This window comes from Gavia stellata, chromosome 3 (genome assembly GCF_030936135.1).
Source record: "Gavia stellata isolate bGavSte3 chromosome 3, bGavSte3.hap2, whole genome shotgun sequence".
Classification (NCBI taxonomy): domain Eukaryota; kingdom Metazoa; phylum Chordata; class Aves; order Gaviiformes; family Gaviidae; genus Gavia; species Gavia stellata.
In genome coordinates this window covers 62,418,147-62,433,628 of record NC_082596.1, presented here as the reverse complement: position 1 = coordinate 62,433,628, position 15,482 = coordinate 62,418,147, and the positions used below count along the sequence as shown (strand labels likewise).

Sequence of the window (15,482 nt, the reverse complement as noted above, 5' to 3'; positions counted from 1 at the left end):
CTGTGCAGAAACAACTCATGTTTTAAGGACTAAGAAGAGCCTGCAGAGCTCAGTAGGGCATTCCTCCAGTGAGAGTCCTTGTTTCTGCTTTTGCCCATAACTGTTTTTTTTAGTTCTTTTCTAAGAGTAAAATGCATTAAGAGTGATGAGAAGAGGATGGGCATCTGGATAACCACGGGACAAACACTTGATGAGTTTGCCAACACTTCCTTTAAAATAAGAGAGCCTCAGGATCATCAAGACTGCCTCACCTCAGCGACTACCGGAGCAGGCTGCCACCATGCCATGGGAGTGTGCCACTGCTCTGACTAGTTTCTTGACCCTGATTAGGCTTGAGTTATAAAGCTGTAGAATTACTTTACTATAGTCTTGCAGTTATATATCCCTATATATAGAATCATAGAATCGGTTAGGTTGGAAAATACCTTCAGGATCATCAAGTCCAACCATAAACCTAACACTGCTAAGTCCACCACTAAACCATGTCCATAAGCGCCTCATCCACATGTGCTTTAAAAACCTCCAGGGATAGTGAATCAACCACCTCCCTCAGCAGCCTGTTCCAAAGCCTGACAACCCTTTCAGTAAAGAAATTTTTCCTAATATCCAGCCTGAACCTCCCCTGGCACAACTTGAGGCCATTTCCTCTTTTCCTGTTGCTAGTCACTTGGGAGAAGAGACCAACACCCACCTCTCTGCAACCCCCTTTCAGGTAGTTGTAGAGAGCGATGAGGTCTCCCCTCAGCCTCCTCTTCTCCAGGCTGAACAACCCCAGTTCCCTCAGCCGCTCCTCATAAGACTTGTGCTCCAGACCCTTCATCAGCTTCATTGCCCTTCTCTGGATATGTTCCAGCACCTCAACGTCTTTCTTGTACTGAGGGGCCCAAAACTGAACACAGTATTCGAGGTGTGGCCTCACCAGTGCTGAGTACAGGGGCACGATCACCTCCCTGCTCCTGCTGGCCACACTGTTTCTGATACAGGCCAGGATGTCATTGGCCTTCTTGGCCACCTGGGCACACTGCTGGCTCATATTCAGCCGGCTGTCAATCAACACCCCCAGCTCTTTTTCTGCAGGGCAGCTTTCCAGTCACTCTTCCCCAAGCCTGTAGTGTTGCATGGGGTTGTTGTGACCCAAGTGTCAGACTCAGCACTTGGGACATAATGTTCAAGCTAGAAATACCAAAGGAAATGCACAAAGTTATCTAAGGCAAGTTTCAAAAGAATAATACGTTTATTACTTCCACACTATCCACATTGTTAGCTGGTATAATTAGATAAAATAACTAATATGAATTACTAGCAGTGGCCGACATCTTTCTTCTAAACTTATGCTTACTTAAAAAAAGAATTTTGTAGTTTTAGAAAAAAAGTGTCTGAGGGACTCTAAATGGTATTTAACACCTTTCTTAAAAGTTTATTTAATTAGATTGTTACACTAAATAATTCATTTGTAATATTAATCAGTAAGTTTTGTAACACGATTTAAGTGATCAATAGCTTATCGTACTGAGATATAGTCAAACAAATATACGGTATCTTTACTTTTTTCTTTTTTTTCAATGCCTTTCTCCATTTGTGGTGATGTCTACATGTGTATTTGAAGAGAGAAATGTATGTTAGGAATTTTTATATGTATTAAAATTACTCTCTGTTAATACCTTTTTTCCTTCTGAAATAAAACTTTCTGAAGCAGACATTTATTATTTTCTTTTAACTTTCCATAATTTACCCAACAACGGTAGTATGGGAGGAACTTACCCACAGAACTCTGTCAGATAATTTTGTAATTAGACGCGTAAAGGCTGAGCACCTATGTATGTATTTTTATGTATTATAAATACAGATGTTGCTTTTATTACCCAGAATTTTATCAGCTCTGTAATATTCTGAACCATATTTTTAGCAATGTCTGGCTGCAGTAAGTTCCACAAAGTTGTGTGATAACAATTATGATGCATTGTGCAAAATACTATTTTTTAAGCAATTATATTGCATAATGCATGTTAGCTGGACTGGTACTTTGTTTTTCCAGCCAGGTTACGGGAAAATGAGCCCAGTACTCCTAAGTAAGTCCGTTGTTACAGAGCAACTTAGAGCAACTTGTTCCCAGCTCCTGATAAAGTCAGAAATTGAATGCTCCGGGAAGCTGTTTTGCACTCAACATGACTCATTGCTATGTGCTTAAATGTCTGCTAAATTCTTCTAACCTTTTTAAAGATTACAGAATCTTTTTTTTTTTAATTTTTGTTAATTTCTTACCCTATTTTTAATTTCCTTTTTATTACCTTTCAAAAACTTCTCTCTCTTTCTATAATAATGATTTTCAAAGAAGGAAAAAGAAATAAAAGGTGAGCAAGTGTCATACTTTGGTAGGAAATTATAATACTTTTTTGCTGCATTGTCTATTTTTCCTTGTAACCATCTTAAATCAGTACAACTTACAAAAAGCAGACCTGGAAAATAAATATCTCCTGTCACAGCCTATCATCTACAGAAACTCAGGAAATGTAACAATTAACACCAACAAGGATAGCTTTATTTTACCTCATTTATTCTGTTTTAGCTATAGGAGCAGCTATAAAATAGGTGTTTAACTGTAACCTTCATTTTTGTTACTGGTATGGAATTGCCAAGACAGCTGATTAATTTTGTGCTATTTTCTATGCCCATTGCAGTCTTGTTATCATACAATTTAAAAAAAAGATTGAGAACAATGTGTAGCCTATATTAAAAATGAGGGTTAACTTAATTCATGTCAAATATTGTTATAGGAAAAAATCTACTGTAAAAAGTATCTGTTGAATTGACAGTCCCAGGATTGTAAGGGAAAGTGGTAAATCTATTTAACTTCATGAGGATTTCAATACTGAAGGAAAAAAAAAAGCAATCCATTCTTCGGGACTTTCAGTGTGAGATTTAAAAAGACTAACTCCTTCATCTTAGAGAGCATATTAGATTCTGAGCTTGCATTTAGTTAAAAAGGAAATATTTTCTCCATTACAACTTGCAATATTCATAAAAATATTGTCATTTTAAAATTCTTTAATTATAATTAATCATACTTAAACCTCAGTTACTTTCATATCTGTTTTAACCATATCCATAAAAATCTGTCAAGCTGCATCTGCATGCAGAGACGTGAAAAGCATCTTTGCAAAGAAAGTGAAACTTCATCTTCTTCGAAAGAACCAGTTCACCTATGGGTTTCAAATATTTAGGTTTCTAAGCATAATGTCATTTAAATAATTGCTGAATACACAGCACCTTCACTTATCACCTTCTACTGTTTTGTAAGAGCACAGAGAGAGACAAACTTCTTGTTACAACAGGTTAGTCAATATTCTTTGACATTTCTTTCATTCCATTATATGCCTGTACTTGTTTCCAATATAACACACCTTTTCATCTAAAATCAAAGGTGAAGAGCATTTATTTACAATATCAAGAACAAACACAGCACCCTTTATGGAGTGCAAGACTTTATATCTGCAGAATTAATATATCCAACCTTATACCCTTTGATTTTCAAGTTGTGCGACTACAATGGTATTGCACAGTCATTATCTTCTACTTACAAAACAAAGGCAGGCACCCCAACCAGTTGTCTGTGGTGAAAAATGTAAGATTCTAACATATACAAGTTGTGTAACAAGTTGGTTTGGAAAGAGTCATAAGTATTTGGACAATGTATGGAAAAATGAAACTTTCCAGTGTTGTTGGATCTGTTCTTGTAATCTAATAACAGCTTTTCACACTTTCTCCACAGTCCACTCCACTCTGTATGCGGATAAAAGCCACATTTATTCCTTTGCAGCAGGTATAAAAAGGAGCTAAAATACACTGATATTAAACACTAAAAAAGAGATTAATTGGAACACCTTCCTCCTTCCTTTTTAGGAAGAAACAGTTGTAAATAATGCTGTATTTCATGCTAAAAAGCACAGCCATTCAAGAGACACATATTTTCTCATAGAAAGGCCACTGTGCAGTTTCTAAGTTACCAGATGAAAACTAGCAAATGTGGCTGGTGAGCTAAGTAGAGGTTTATATGCTACAGGCTGATGGTCTTTGTTCTGTCCCTAGAGATGAAATATCTTAAAAATCAGTACTTCTCATAGTATTGTCTATTAGACTGGAGAGCTGAAGAAGCATGAAGTTCATGACTTTTCTGATAAATGCAATACAGAGATCTGATTAATGCTCTTTTTTTCTCTTTCCCATGAACAGGTAAGGGTCTTCACAGGCTGCCTGCACTTAGCAACTCCTAAATAAATGGGTGCCTGAAGGCTGAATGTTGTACTTAAATTATTGCTATAGAGAGCACTTTAAAACACTTTTGACCTCAGATATTCAGTTTGAACCCCTCCTCCAGTGAAGTCTCATTAACTTAGAAAAAGACTTGATTAGAAATGTGTTTGCTGCTTCCCAACAGGATTTCTGTTCTCGTGTTGTGAAATGAAGTATTTTCCCAAAATGTCATGGTAGACTTTTGTCAAAACAAAAGAGAGCAGCTATTGTTGCTCTCTAACAAACTTCTTTGGTTTGTCAATACATTTCCAAGCTCCACTTGCTAGCTTTAGGGAAAAAAAAAACCCGACAAAACCCCCAACAATAGAATTTTGCATGGACCTGATACATGTGAGGAGCTGGAATTAAAGACTACCACAGAAAGTAAAGCCTATACATTTACTCAGTAAGACAGCAAACTCCACGTTACAAGATACTCTTCTTTCTTTTTCCTTTACATAGGCAGGCAATATGTTTCCAAGAAGTATACTCACAGGTGATTTAAACTATAGCTGTTTAAAAAATGGGGCTACTCAAGTACCTTAGCACCATTTGAGAATTTATTACCAGTCTCCTTCAATTTCTATTTTCTGCACCGAGTGACTTCAAAATCAAAAGTATCAGCATGCATCAATCTATAATATTCACATTTCACACATATTAGTAACTTTATTTAGTAATGCTATGTGTTATTTGTTCATAGGGGTGAATATATTGTTAACAAGGGTAATTTTTTAAAAAATTAAATCATGGTTACAGTTATATATTCATAACACTTCCTCAGAACCAAAATGAAAGCGATAGCCTTCTATTACTTCTTCTGTTTTATCATGTACTAATGCTAAGTTCCATTTGTACCAGTTGCATCTGGTTACCACTGAAGACATTTTGTTGCCCTCCATCTCTTCATAGCTCATTAGGTGAAAATAGAGACCTCCTCTTGGGTCAGGAATAGATGTATTATCTGCGTGCCTTGCACATGAAGAAAGCCGAGACTTGAACAGGGACCCATGGGGTCCCTGGGCCTATTTAAAGGCACTTGTAGTCTCTAGGCAGGCAGCTCTACCGTGTGTGCCAAAAGACAGTTTTCCTTCTGGCGGAAGCACTAGGAGCTGTACAAAGTAATCTCAGTGGGGGATCACTTAGATTATCAACAGGCATATGCCAGCAATTAAAGCAATTCCGTGAAAACAGAATTTTCTGGCAAACTGTTGGCACAGTGCCTGCCTGGCTCTCATGGAGCTTTTCTGAGGAATGTATCTGGAACTTTTGCAAACACACAAGTGTTACAGTGATATCATCTGCTGTTCTGGAGCGGCACTAATGGCAACATCCACTGGCTGCTGAATACCTTTGTGCATCAGGTGCCCAGTTTTCTCAGACTGTGTTACAGTCTGCTGTGAAGTTGCATCCTTATTTTCAACTTCCAATGTGGTTGTGTTTACTCTCTGCAAGAAACAGATTCCCAATATGTCAGGTTTGCTTTTTGTTGGTTGCATTCCCCAGCTTTGTCTTGGAGTTCAGTTTTCTGCCTATTGCTACAAGATGGAACTTCACAGATATTTATAAATGTAAGAGTTGAGAGGCTGGTTGCATTATGTAATGAAAGCAAAATATTTGGTAAAACTCCTATACATGGCCAATCTTCCCCCCCCCCGCCCCTTTTTTTGGTGTTTTCTTTGGAAATAGCATCTAGATTTTCATTAACTAGACAATATTCATGCACTGCATAGGAAGACAAAACCATCTGTGACAGACAGCAACTCTTCCCTAGGAAATGGAAAGAGAACTCTATATAGATCTTACGCTTTTTATCTAAACACAGCTAAAGCACTAGCTTTAGAATTTAGATAGGTTCTTAAAGCATATGGGCACTGGAACTATAAAGCAGTTCTGATACTCTCCTGTTTTGCCTTTTCCCCACTTTTGGACTGTGTAGAATATGCAAATGTTAAATGACAAGTATTCAAGTCACAGAGGAAAATAGTTACATGAACAGAGCATAGAAATCTGCAGAATATATTGGAAGCTTAATCTAAGGAATTTTAAAGAAGATATATAATTTTAGGGCAAGTGAAAGAATCACGGTTGCATAGGAATAAAAATAACTGGCCAGTTCCTCAAAAGACTTATATTTGGCAAAGCAGCATTGAATAATGAAATTACACCAGCAGAGTATCCATCCTTTTGTACCACATTTTGCATGTAACATTTGCAAACTGGAAATTTTCCCAAAGCAACCTGTCAACCAAATTTTTTTCTTAAATGAATGTGTGAATGAAGCTTCCTTGATGAGTACAGCTCAGAGAGCACCATAAGTACAGCTCCCTGACAGCGTGGGAGAGCAGTTTTTCATTTTAGCTCATCAAAATACTTTCTGTAGGGAGCCATTCTATTCCTGAGTATGGCAGCACTGTGAGAAGGAAAAGAAGTAGTGAATGAGATAAGGAAAAAGAGGAAAAATAAATAAAGCTGATTGTAGTGGGTTAGAAGTGTTTCATTCAAGCGGCTCACAAAGCTTTTTATTCAGCAGCTGTTCACTGAGGTGTAGAAAGCTGTAAGTCTGCAAGGTCTCTTAGCTTGGAAAATGGTTGGAGAAAAGCTGGACATACTGTATCAGTAAATGTTTAATCAAAAGCAGAAGTTTCTTCCGTGCTTTTTGAGATAGATATATATATATATGTGCATATATAAAACAACCCAACAGCACTTTTTCAGTCAAATTATGGTACATAAAACTAATTGTTTCGCTGGAAAAGTCTATGTGTCTCCTCCTTGATGCGATTCCTCAACCTGTCCTGAGAAACAACTAATGAGATTAATCCCTCTGGTAATCATGGCAATCATTTCACACTGGGAACAGAACACAAGGCTGCTGAGATCATAGCAAGACGGTAGATTTTTCTCCCCACAATTTCAAACATTTCAGGGCATCGCAACAAGTACATAAATATTCGATACCACTTACAAAAATCTAAATGTTCAAGATAGATAAAACTTGTTCCCCACCTACAGGTATGCCTTCCAACTTATTCCCTCATTATTGATTACAAACACACCTACTACAATTAATTTTTTAAAAACATCTTCCAAAGACAGAAAATCTCCATTGTGAGGTACTCATCCTCTTTTTCAAAGTAAACCGAAGCTTGACACATGATCATACAAGATACGATGTGCATCTAAAACAGAAATCTGAGAAGGAAATGGAGGAAATCAAAGGAACTCTGACCAGAAGGACAAGACCAGAGCTCAGCTCTACTGTATCTGGCCCAGCTGTGGCACAGGCGGTCGCCAGCGAGGGATGTGGCCTGCTTTTATTTGTGTGAAGAACAGTTTTCCTGCTTTTTAAAGTTAGGCTTGCAGGCATGGTTACCTAAATAATTTGCAAATAAGAAGACTTTGCAGCAGTTCTGAGGATAAGACTGTGGTGCTGATGTGGACATTCACAGCTCTGAGGGGCGTCATGAGAATTATGCGCCTAGTAGTAAAGGATGAATGTGTCCCGGGAATCTAAGATTAGAGCCATACCAGGCAAGAACCTTACATTAATGCATTGAACTCTATTCCCAACAAACCGTATTAGACTGCTACTCCAGTATCTGTTGGTGTCTGGCTCAAAAAAGACCCGACCACCCTCTAGGGTAATGAGCGAACTCGCTTGGATCTGAAGGTGACTCCTGCAGTGCTGATGCTGTCTCTCGAGTCGGCAACATTTCAGCAGCTCCAGCAGGAATCAATGGGCTGCGGCAAGGACCTAAAAACATTATGGGTGAAGATGGGCCGGCCTGCTGGTGGAGCCATCGCAACGGAGCCCCAGAACGGGCCTTCTCCGGTCATGCAGAAACCTTCACACCAACACAGTTTCGTTTGTTTCCACCACTTTCTCACAACACAAATGCGCCCCTCTCCCTCCCCACCCGCCCCCCCTCCTTTCTGAACGTATCAACAAAAGGAACAGCAAAATAAATAGATAAAGACTTAGCCTCTGCTTCAGGGAAGCCGCCTCTCCAGGTTTCTGCCTTGGCGGTGACCTGGCTGGAGCTGGTAGGCATCAGTTTTCACGGCAAGTGGTGGGTGCAGAGGGGACCAGTGGCTCCCCGGCCCTGGCGGCAGGTCCAGGCTCGACTGTCTCTCTCGGCTGGCCGCTCCTGGCTGTCATTGCACCAGGCCCGAGCCGTAGCTGAAGGTGTAGCTGCTGGCCAGTGAGAGGGACTGCTGGTGCTCCTCACCCTGCTCCGAGGGGTAGCTGGGAAACGTCTGTGCCCGGGACACCTTCGCCGAGCTGAGGCTGTGACCTGCGGGGGGTAGGACATGAACACGAAAGATGTAATGGGGCTTTGATTTAATTTTAATTTACTTGAGGCCTTTCACCACGGACTTGGACTCCCACTGGCTGACGTCATACTGCCCCATGGTGCCAGGGTGCCTGCAAAACAGATGTGCCACATAGGGCCTTGCTGGGGCTGCAAAGGAGGGTTTTGCCCATGCCCAAGACAGGAGTGCGTGATGGATGCCCAACTGAGGCAGAAGATCCCAGACCCAATACAGGCATAACTTAGGGGCAGGGTTTTTTTTTTAAATTGCAGAATATCATAACTATATATTTCCTACTCTATAAATCTCAGTTATATTTGTTAGAGTTGATGAAGAACTAATGCGCTTCTCATTTATCTGAAGCACTGCTTAAGTGGTGGAAATAATGCCAGTGGTTTCAAAGGAATTTGTTACACAAATGCTGCTTCATGTACTTACTGTCTTTTGAATAGGATGCCAGTTTGTCAGGTAAACACAGCATCATTTTATTTTCAAAATGGACTGGAGGTGGGATATGGCCTCATGGCAGAACACTGGTTGGGAAGAGGATGTGTGAGATCTTTCCTCAGATAGGCTTGTGAATCTCATATAACCATGGCTTGTTCACTCACAGCCAGCAAAATGGGAAACCATGTGTGAAAAGCCATTAAAAAGCCAAGGACCAAACTTTGAAGATGACTCTTATGGCCTGATTCTGTATCCAGATCATTTGCCTATTTCAAAATTTCTTTCTGAAATTGAGATTTAATTAGCAACAAAAGGTTAAGTTCCAAAGGGCATACCTTCATGCAATGCATATTCTCCATTTATTTGAAGTGTATTGAAGCCTGGATTTAAAATGGTTTTGGATAACGCTTTTAAAAATATCTTTAATACATGTGTTAAATGTAGAAATGCAAAATCGTATTTTTCCTTCAACCACAGAGTTATTAAAGAATGGCTGTAACAGAGTGTAGACTCAATCGCTGAAGAACTCAGTTTAGGTTGAAATGTTTCAAAACAGCTAGCAGCTTTCTAGACTGCCCCAGTAGTGCTGAAACCAAGAATGACATTGACTGGATTTGGCAAATCTGCGTCCTAAATTGCATTTGGAAAAGTTTGGCTATAACACGTTACTGACTGCTTCATGAAAAAAAACGTGATCCCCCTGAAGATGAATCAATCAGAGCAGTACTGGGACCAAGAGAGAAAAAAAAAACAACTACTAAATGAAAAATAGAATAAAAGGTACATCTCAGTGACACTGGAGACAATAAAACTAGAGATTGAATTCCCAGTGGCACGTTAATGGTCATAAAAATCCCTTTCATAGCATGACCAAGCAGGATGAATTTTGTATGTGTATTTTTACTATTCATTCACTGTGTTAAATTGACATTGGCTATCAAAACCTGACTGAGATGCCAGGTTTAAATGTTTTCTGCTTCAAAAAGCTTTTGCATCAAACTGAATTAAAATGTATGGTGGCTGTGAGGTCTGAGTTGCAAAGCAAAAGCACTGATAATACATTTTTTGAGAATAGTCTTAAATGTTTCATTGCTTTGACCAACTTTTAACCATGATATTAAGCGAGACCTTCATACATTTTTACTTTTATTTAGGATTTGCATCACAATTACTGTTAGATTTTTTGTAGTTTAATGCAAACCTAAACAGAGAAAGTTGCATGATTGTAGATTTTTATTTTTTGTTCCAAATCTGGCATTTTTCCTTCTAAGGATGTAAGGTCTTCTTTTCTTTTTACCCAGAAGCTAGAATCATATATATTTTAGGGAACTGCTAATCCAGCCATGTGATTGGCTATGTAAATTTTTTCTCTTTCTTAGCAATAAAGATAAATAAAATATGTCAAGGTACCATTTTTCCTCCATTCTCTTTATGTATTTTATCCAAAAAATGTAAAACACACAAATAGTCCCTGTGACAATGAGCAGGAGTAAAGATACTTTCCAACCAAGGGAGTTCCCCAAACTCAGGCCTACTTGTATCATGTGCTGTATCTCATATAATTAATTTTGAATTCACTTCTGTAGAATAGTGCAGCTTTAATACAGTGATGAAGAGTGCCCCTACTAAACTAATTTCTAGCCAAGGTATTAAGACAGTCTCTTAGAATATAGAAGATGAATTTAAGCCTATTAATGTTAAAAAGGAAATTAAATTCAGGTCTTCCGTTTCCTGGATGTATGCCTCAGCTGCTAGCACGTCCCTTACCGTTCTTATTCCCTGACTGCTAGGATATGTAGTCAGAGAGCGAGAGAGAGACTCAGATCCAAAAAATTAAAAGACACACTCAACAGAGCCAAAAGATCTAAAACACCTTGTTGAGGCTCAGGCCGAACAGTATGACACCAATTGATGGAAATAATAACAAAAAGAATAGAGGACATTGGTTCAAATGAAATGAGAAAGCCATAGGTGATAGAGAATTTGTGAGTTTTGAAAGAATGGGTCTATGCAATGTTTACTTTCAACTTACATTTTTTTTAAAACAATGAACTATAGTAATATATTTAAATAAAATGAATCAAAAAAGAATGGTCATAAAATAATGAAATAGTCCAATGGTTCCAAGTTGGCTTAAGACTTCTAAGTAGTAAATCTTCAAAATTTTGAAAGTTTTTGTTCACCTTTTTTAGAAATTCAGTATAACCTCTACTGGAAATTCTAAATGATAATAAATTCTTTTATTCGCGTCCTTACTAAACATTATTTTAATACTCATACAGCTGATCAGCCTTATGGAATCTTAGGTACTGCAGTGTCTCCACAGTTACATATTATGTCAGCAGTAAGGATTTTGAAACTAAAGATACAGAAAACGTTTTTGCAGTAAAGAATTTATGTTCCATAGCTTTCTAAGTGTCTTGCTTCAATAGCATTTTCTGTGTCATATTTGGGTCTTAAAAGGTTAAGAGAGAAGAAGAAGAACGATGTTTGTGGATTTTGCAGCTCTTTGGTACCACAGCTGTTTTCAAGAATACAAAACTAACTCTTCTCTGCAGTTCTTCTGAAGTCAGCATAAGAGGAATTTGATTAACACACACTTTGTGACCTGAAGACATCAGTACAATTGGGGGAGTTTTTTCCTGTGACTTACATACAAAATGTTTTGTTGTTGTGTTTTATTTTTTCCGCCCGTTCTAGGACAGAACCTTGGAAAGGTATTATTAAATCTATGTCATCTTTTATTTAAATTTACTCTCAGAATCATAGAATGCAATGAAGTTGTAGTCCAAAGCAATTAGGTATGAATGATTCATCAAGATAATTTTGTGTAACCTGGCAAATTACACTAAAATTAGATTTTTCCTGATCTTAATTATGGTGGAAGCAGAGGCAGTATACACAAGGATCTTATTTCATGACGTGGTGCTTATTTATAACAATCCTTTAGAGGAAAAACCCAATGGCTTCCTAGTAACGGCACTGATTGATGTACATATAAGTAGATCGATCACAACTTCTAAGAGAAAACTTGCAGCACTCAGCTAAATGAAAGAAAAAAAAAAAAAAAGAAAAAAAGAGAAGAGGTCCAGGGATAAGCTTTAAAAGCTCCCTTACTGCTGCTTCTTGGGAGATGTTTCTCTTTGTTTTGGATTCAGAATTCAAATTCTTAACCAGAAGGCAGGTGCCAAACTTTTTTCTTTATTAAATGAAAAAAAAGGTCACGCTTCTTTTCAAACACAAGAATTCAAGGGACTCTCTCATCTGATATTTTTTGGTTAGAGCATTCTTCTATCATGTACAAGTCCTGTGTTAAAATTCTCCTCTGCCTGTGGGTAAGGTTGGACATTACACTTTCTGTAATGGAAAAATCAGCTGAAAATGTTCCCTTTCTCCTCTCTGCCCACACTGCTGTTCACTGTCCCTCAGTTTTGCCACTGCGCCTGAAAGGCTGCTTTGTAGGCTGAAGCACTTTGGTCATCTGGTTTGCAAGAGCCCTACGAATCGTTGTACTGGCACAGCCAAGGAGCAGGAACAAGCAGCCAAGGGTAAGAGATGGCAGGGTTTTTCTCAGACTGGCTTTGGTGGCAGATAGTTTATTTGGGGAATAATGACCTGTGAGCAATATGCAAACAAACGCAGGTGAATGCTACTGCCACCAGACTGCTCACTTCTCTGATGCAGGATCACTCTTGCAACCCTGTGACTAAGCTTTTCTAATACAAGATCTAATATAAATGTATATTTCTGCAGTGCAATGATTAAAAATTAACAGAACCAGAGACGCCTGTGTTTCAGCTTCTGTTGCAGGCCTTTTATGTACCTCATATTAGAGAGCCATTAGGTAAAATAAGGAAGACGACTTTTGCAGCTGCAGAGCAAGCTTTCATCTGGGATTTCTTAACCTCTGAACAGATGACTTTACAAACAAAATGATGCTCTTCTAATGCAGTTTTACTTTTCTAGGTAGTAATAATAAACTTTATTTTTAAAAATAAAATCTTGCATTTCCATTCCCAAGATTATGAGCACAAAATTGAAGTAATTAAATTAAAGCCAGTTGGGTATCTTTATTAGTATTAAGTTTTGTATATTTGTACTTGGGAGTGCTCTGAGAATTCATGAGGACAAGAGCTCTGTGATTGCTGTAGATGTTTCTATAGATGTTATAGAAAAACACTGTTGTTCAAAAGAAATTTCTATGAATCAGTCAGTGCAAGGTAAGACCAAATAAAGTGAATCACTTGTATTATAAAGCAATCTTTTCTTATTAGAAATATTCATTGGAAAACTGTTGTCTACAATAAACAGAACAATCTGGAAAACAGTGAAAAGGAGATGATGAAGTTTTCTCTACAAAGGATGGTGCAAGGAGGTGGAAAAAAAACAGTTAGCTAACAGATATTTCAGGAATTAAATGTTGGTAAGAAGGAGTTAGTTGTGTGTTGTTTCCTCACAAAATTCTCACCTGACAATAAATGCGCCCCTTCAGCCAGAAAAGTTCACAAAACTAGTACCAGCCTTTAATCTAGATTTATGTTCTCTAAGGACTTTCCCAACAGCAGTGAAAGCTCATATTTATACCAGAGGAGGCCCGCAGATTGTACTGAGGATACGGTTTTGATGGAGAAGCGTGTCTCGAGATGCTTCAACCTCTAATATTCTTTCTCTGCAGCATTTTTGTTAAGACACAGGACAAAATGGAAGGCACGGTAGCTATGCACTGAAAGCCCACTAGGGAAAATGAAACATTTACTGCAAGAAACTAAATTATGATGACTGCTTATTTCAGATGGAAGCTTTTATCCTCTAAGAGCTTTTGTTGCAAAGAAATACACTCCGCATTTTATTCTGGATAAAGAAAATGTTCCTCAAAAAAACCCCTACTACAATCTCAAATCAGTTAAGTGGCTATTATTGCATCAAAAAGGATATTTTAATTTAAGGCAGAAAATAAATGATTGCCGTTATCCTATTTATAAATTGATACTGGTTAAAATTCTGCCAACTCTCCATATTGAATATACAGTGTCTTCTATTAAGCTGTTGATGACAAAGCAGCTTTTCCTTTTCTGCTGTTAGATGACTGGAATAACTAAAGCAAAGTTTCATAGCAGGATGAACTGCTACAAAGCAAAAAATTTATTTTGCAGTAACGATGCAGTTGGATTGGAAAGGCATTAATTGGTACAGCAATTATTATGCTGTCGCTTACAAAAAGATGCAATGGAAGGGAGCAGATGGAAACTGAAAAATAGCATAAACTACATTACAGCATATTGATTTCCATATACTTCTTGAAACTGTGGGCCTGTTTCAGTTCTAAATAAAGAAATACAAATTTTCCCTTGAATTTAACTACAGCTGGAATTAAAACTCCAGGGAGCACAGCTTGGCTCCAACTTTTATATTTTCTGAAATACTTTTTGGATTTCATTTAATTCAATATTTATCTTTCTGAAGGGAAAATGAATATAAGGAAACATAATTTTTGAGACAGATTTTTAAGAAGATTGTTCAGTTTATTTATGAGAACTAATTTTGAATAAAAATAATTTAAATTGATGATAAAATTCATAGGAAATATAATAGGAGAATGAATGCAAAACTCCCCCTCCTAACATTTTAAAATATTTCAATTTTATTCTCAATTAAAAAGCATTTTAATTTTCTTAAGAATTGGAAATGAAATTAATATTTTTTTTTTTTTTTGCCAGCATCAAGATTAGTAAGTATCTGAGTAGAATATACTTGTTACAGAACCCTATCACTTTCCAGAATTGGAAGACTATCATTTATCTTAAAAGTTTTTGGCAATGCCATCAAGTCCTCCTCTAGAAAAGAAGAAATTTTACATGTGCATGCAGAAAAGATTGCAGGATTGGCAGTTTAAAACCAGTAAATTTACAATATGTCAAATTTTTCAGTCTTAAGGAAAAAATTTTCAACATTCCAAATTTGGCACAAGAATGCTGGAGTTTTATGAAGAGTACACTTACATGTCAATATTTTGACATAAAGAAAATGCATGTCCTTAGGGCTTTGCAAGTGTTTCATTCCTTATGAATAATGTGAATTGTTTATAAAAATTATGTATAGAAAAAATGAGCATTATTGCATCTGTACCCCTACTTAAAATAGCAAGTATTTAAAAGCAGTATCTTGAATCACATGACTAAAACTAATGTATTGACTAAAGGTCAGGTTGGTTTAATTGTGGTTGTGTGTTTCCAGATAGTGTTTTTAAATACTTGCTCTCCTATTGCATTTAAACTCTATATTACCTACTTAGGCTATCACAAACTGAGGTAGCTCCTGTGGTAGAAATATCAGAGCATTAACCACATCTTTCTCAAAGATGATGAATTGGTTTACCTTGCCCTCTACTTTTGATTGATTATATTTTTCCATTGGGGATTTTTTCTAGC

General features: G+C 37.4%; 1 protein-coding gene across 1 annotated transcript in view; it reads right to left on the bottom strand.

The window, feature by feature from the left end:
* Positions 1–8,448: 8,448 nt before the first annotated feature.
* Positions 8,449–15,482, bottom strand: part of DOK6 (docking protein 6) — a 251,564-nt gene continuing 244,530 nt past the window's right edge. Inside the window, exon 8 of the mRNA XM_059815585.1 lies at positions 8,449–8,588. Coding sequence (XP_059671568.1) covers positions 8,449–8,588 — 140 coding nt within the window. The remainder of the gene's footprint in view (positions 8,589–15,482) is intronic.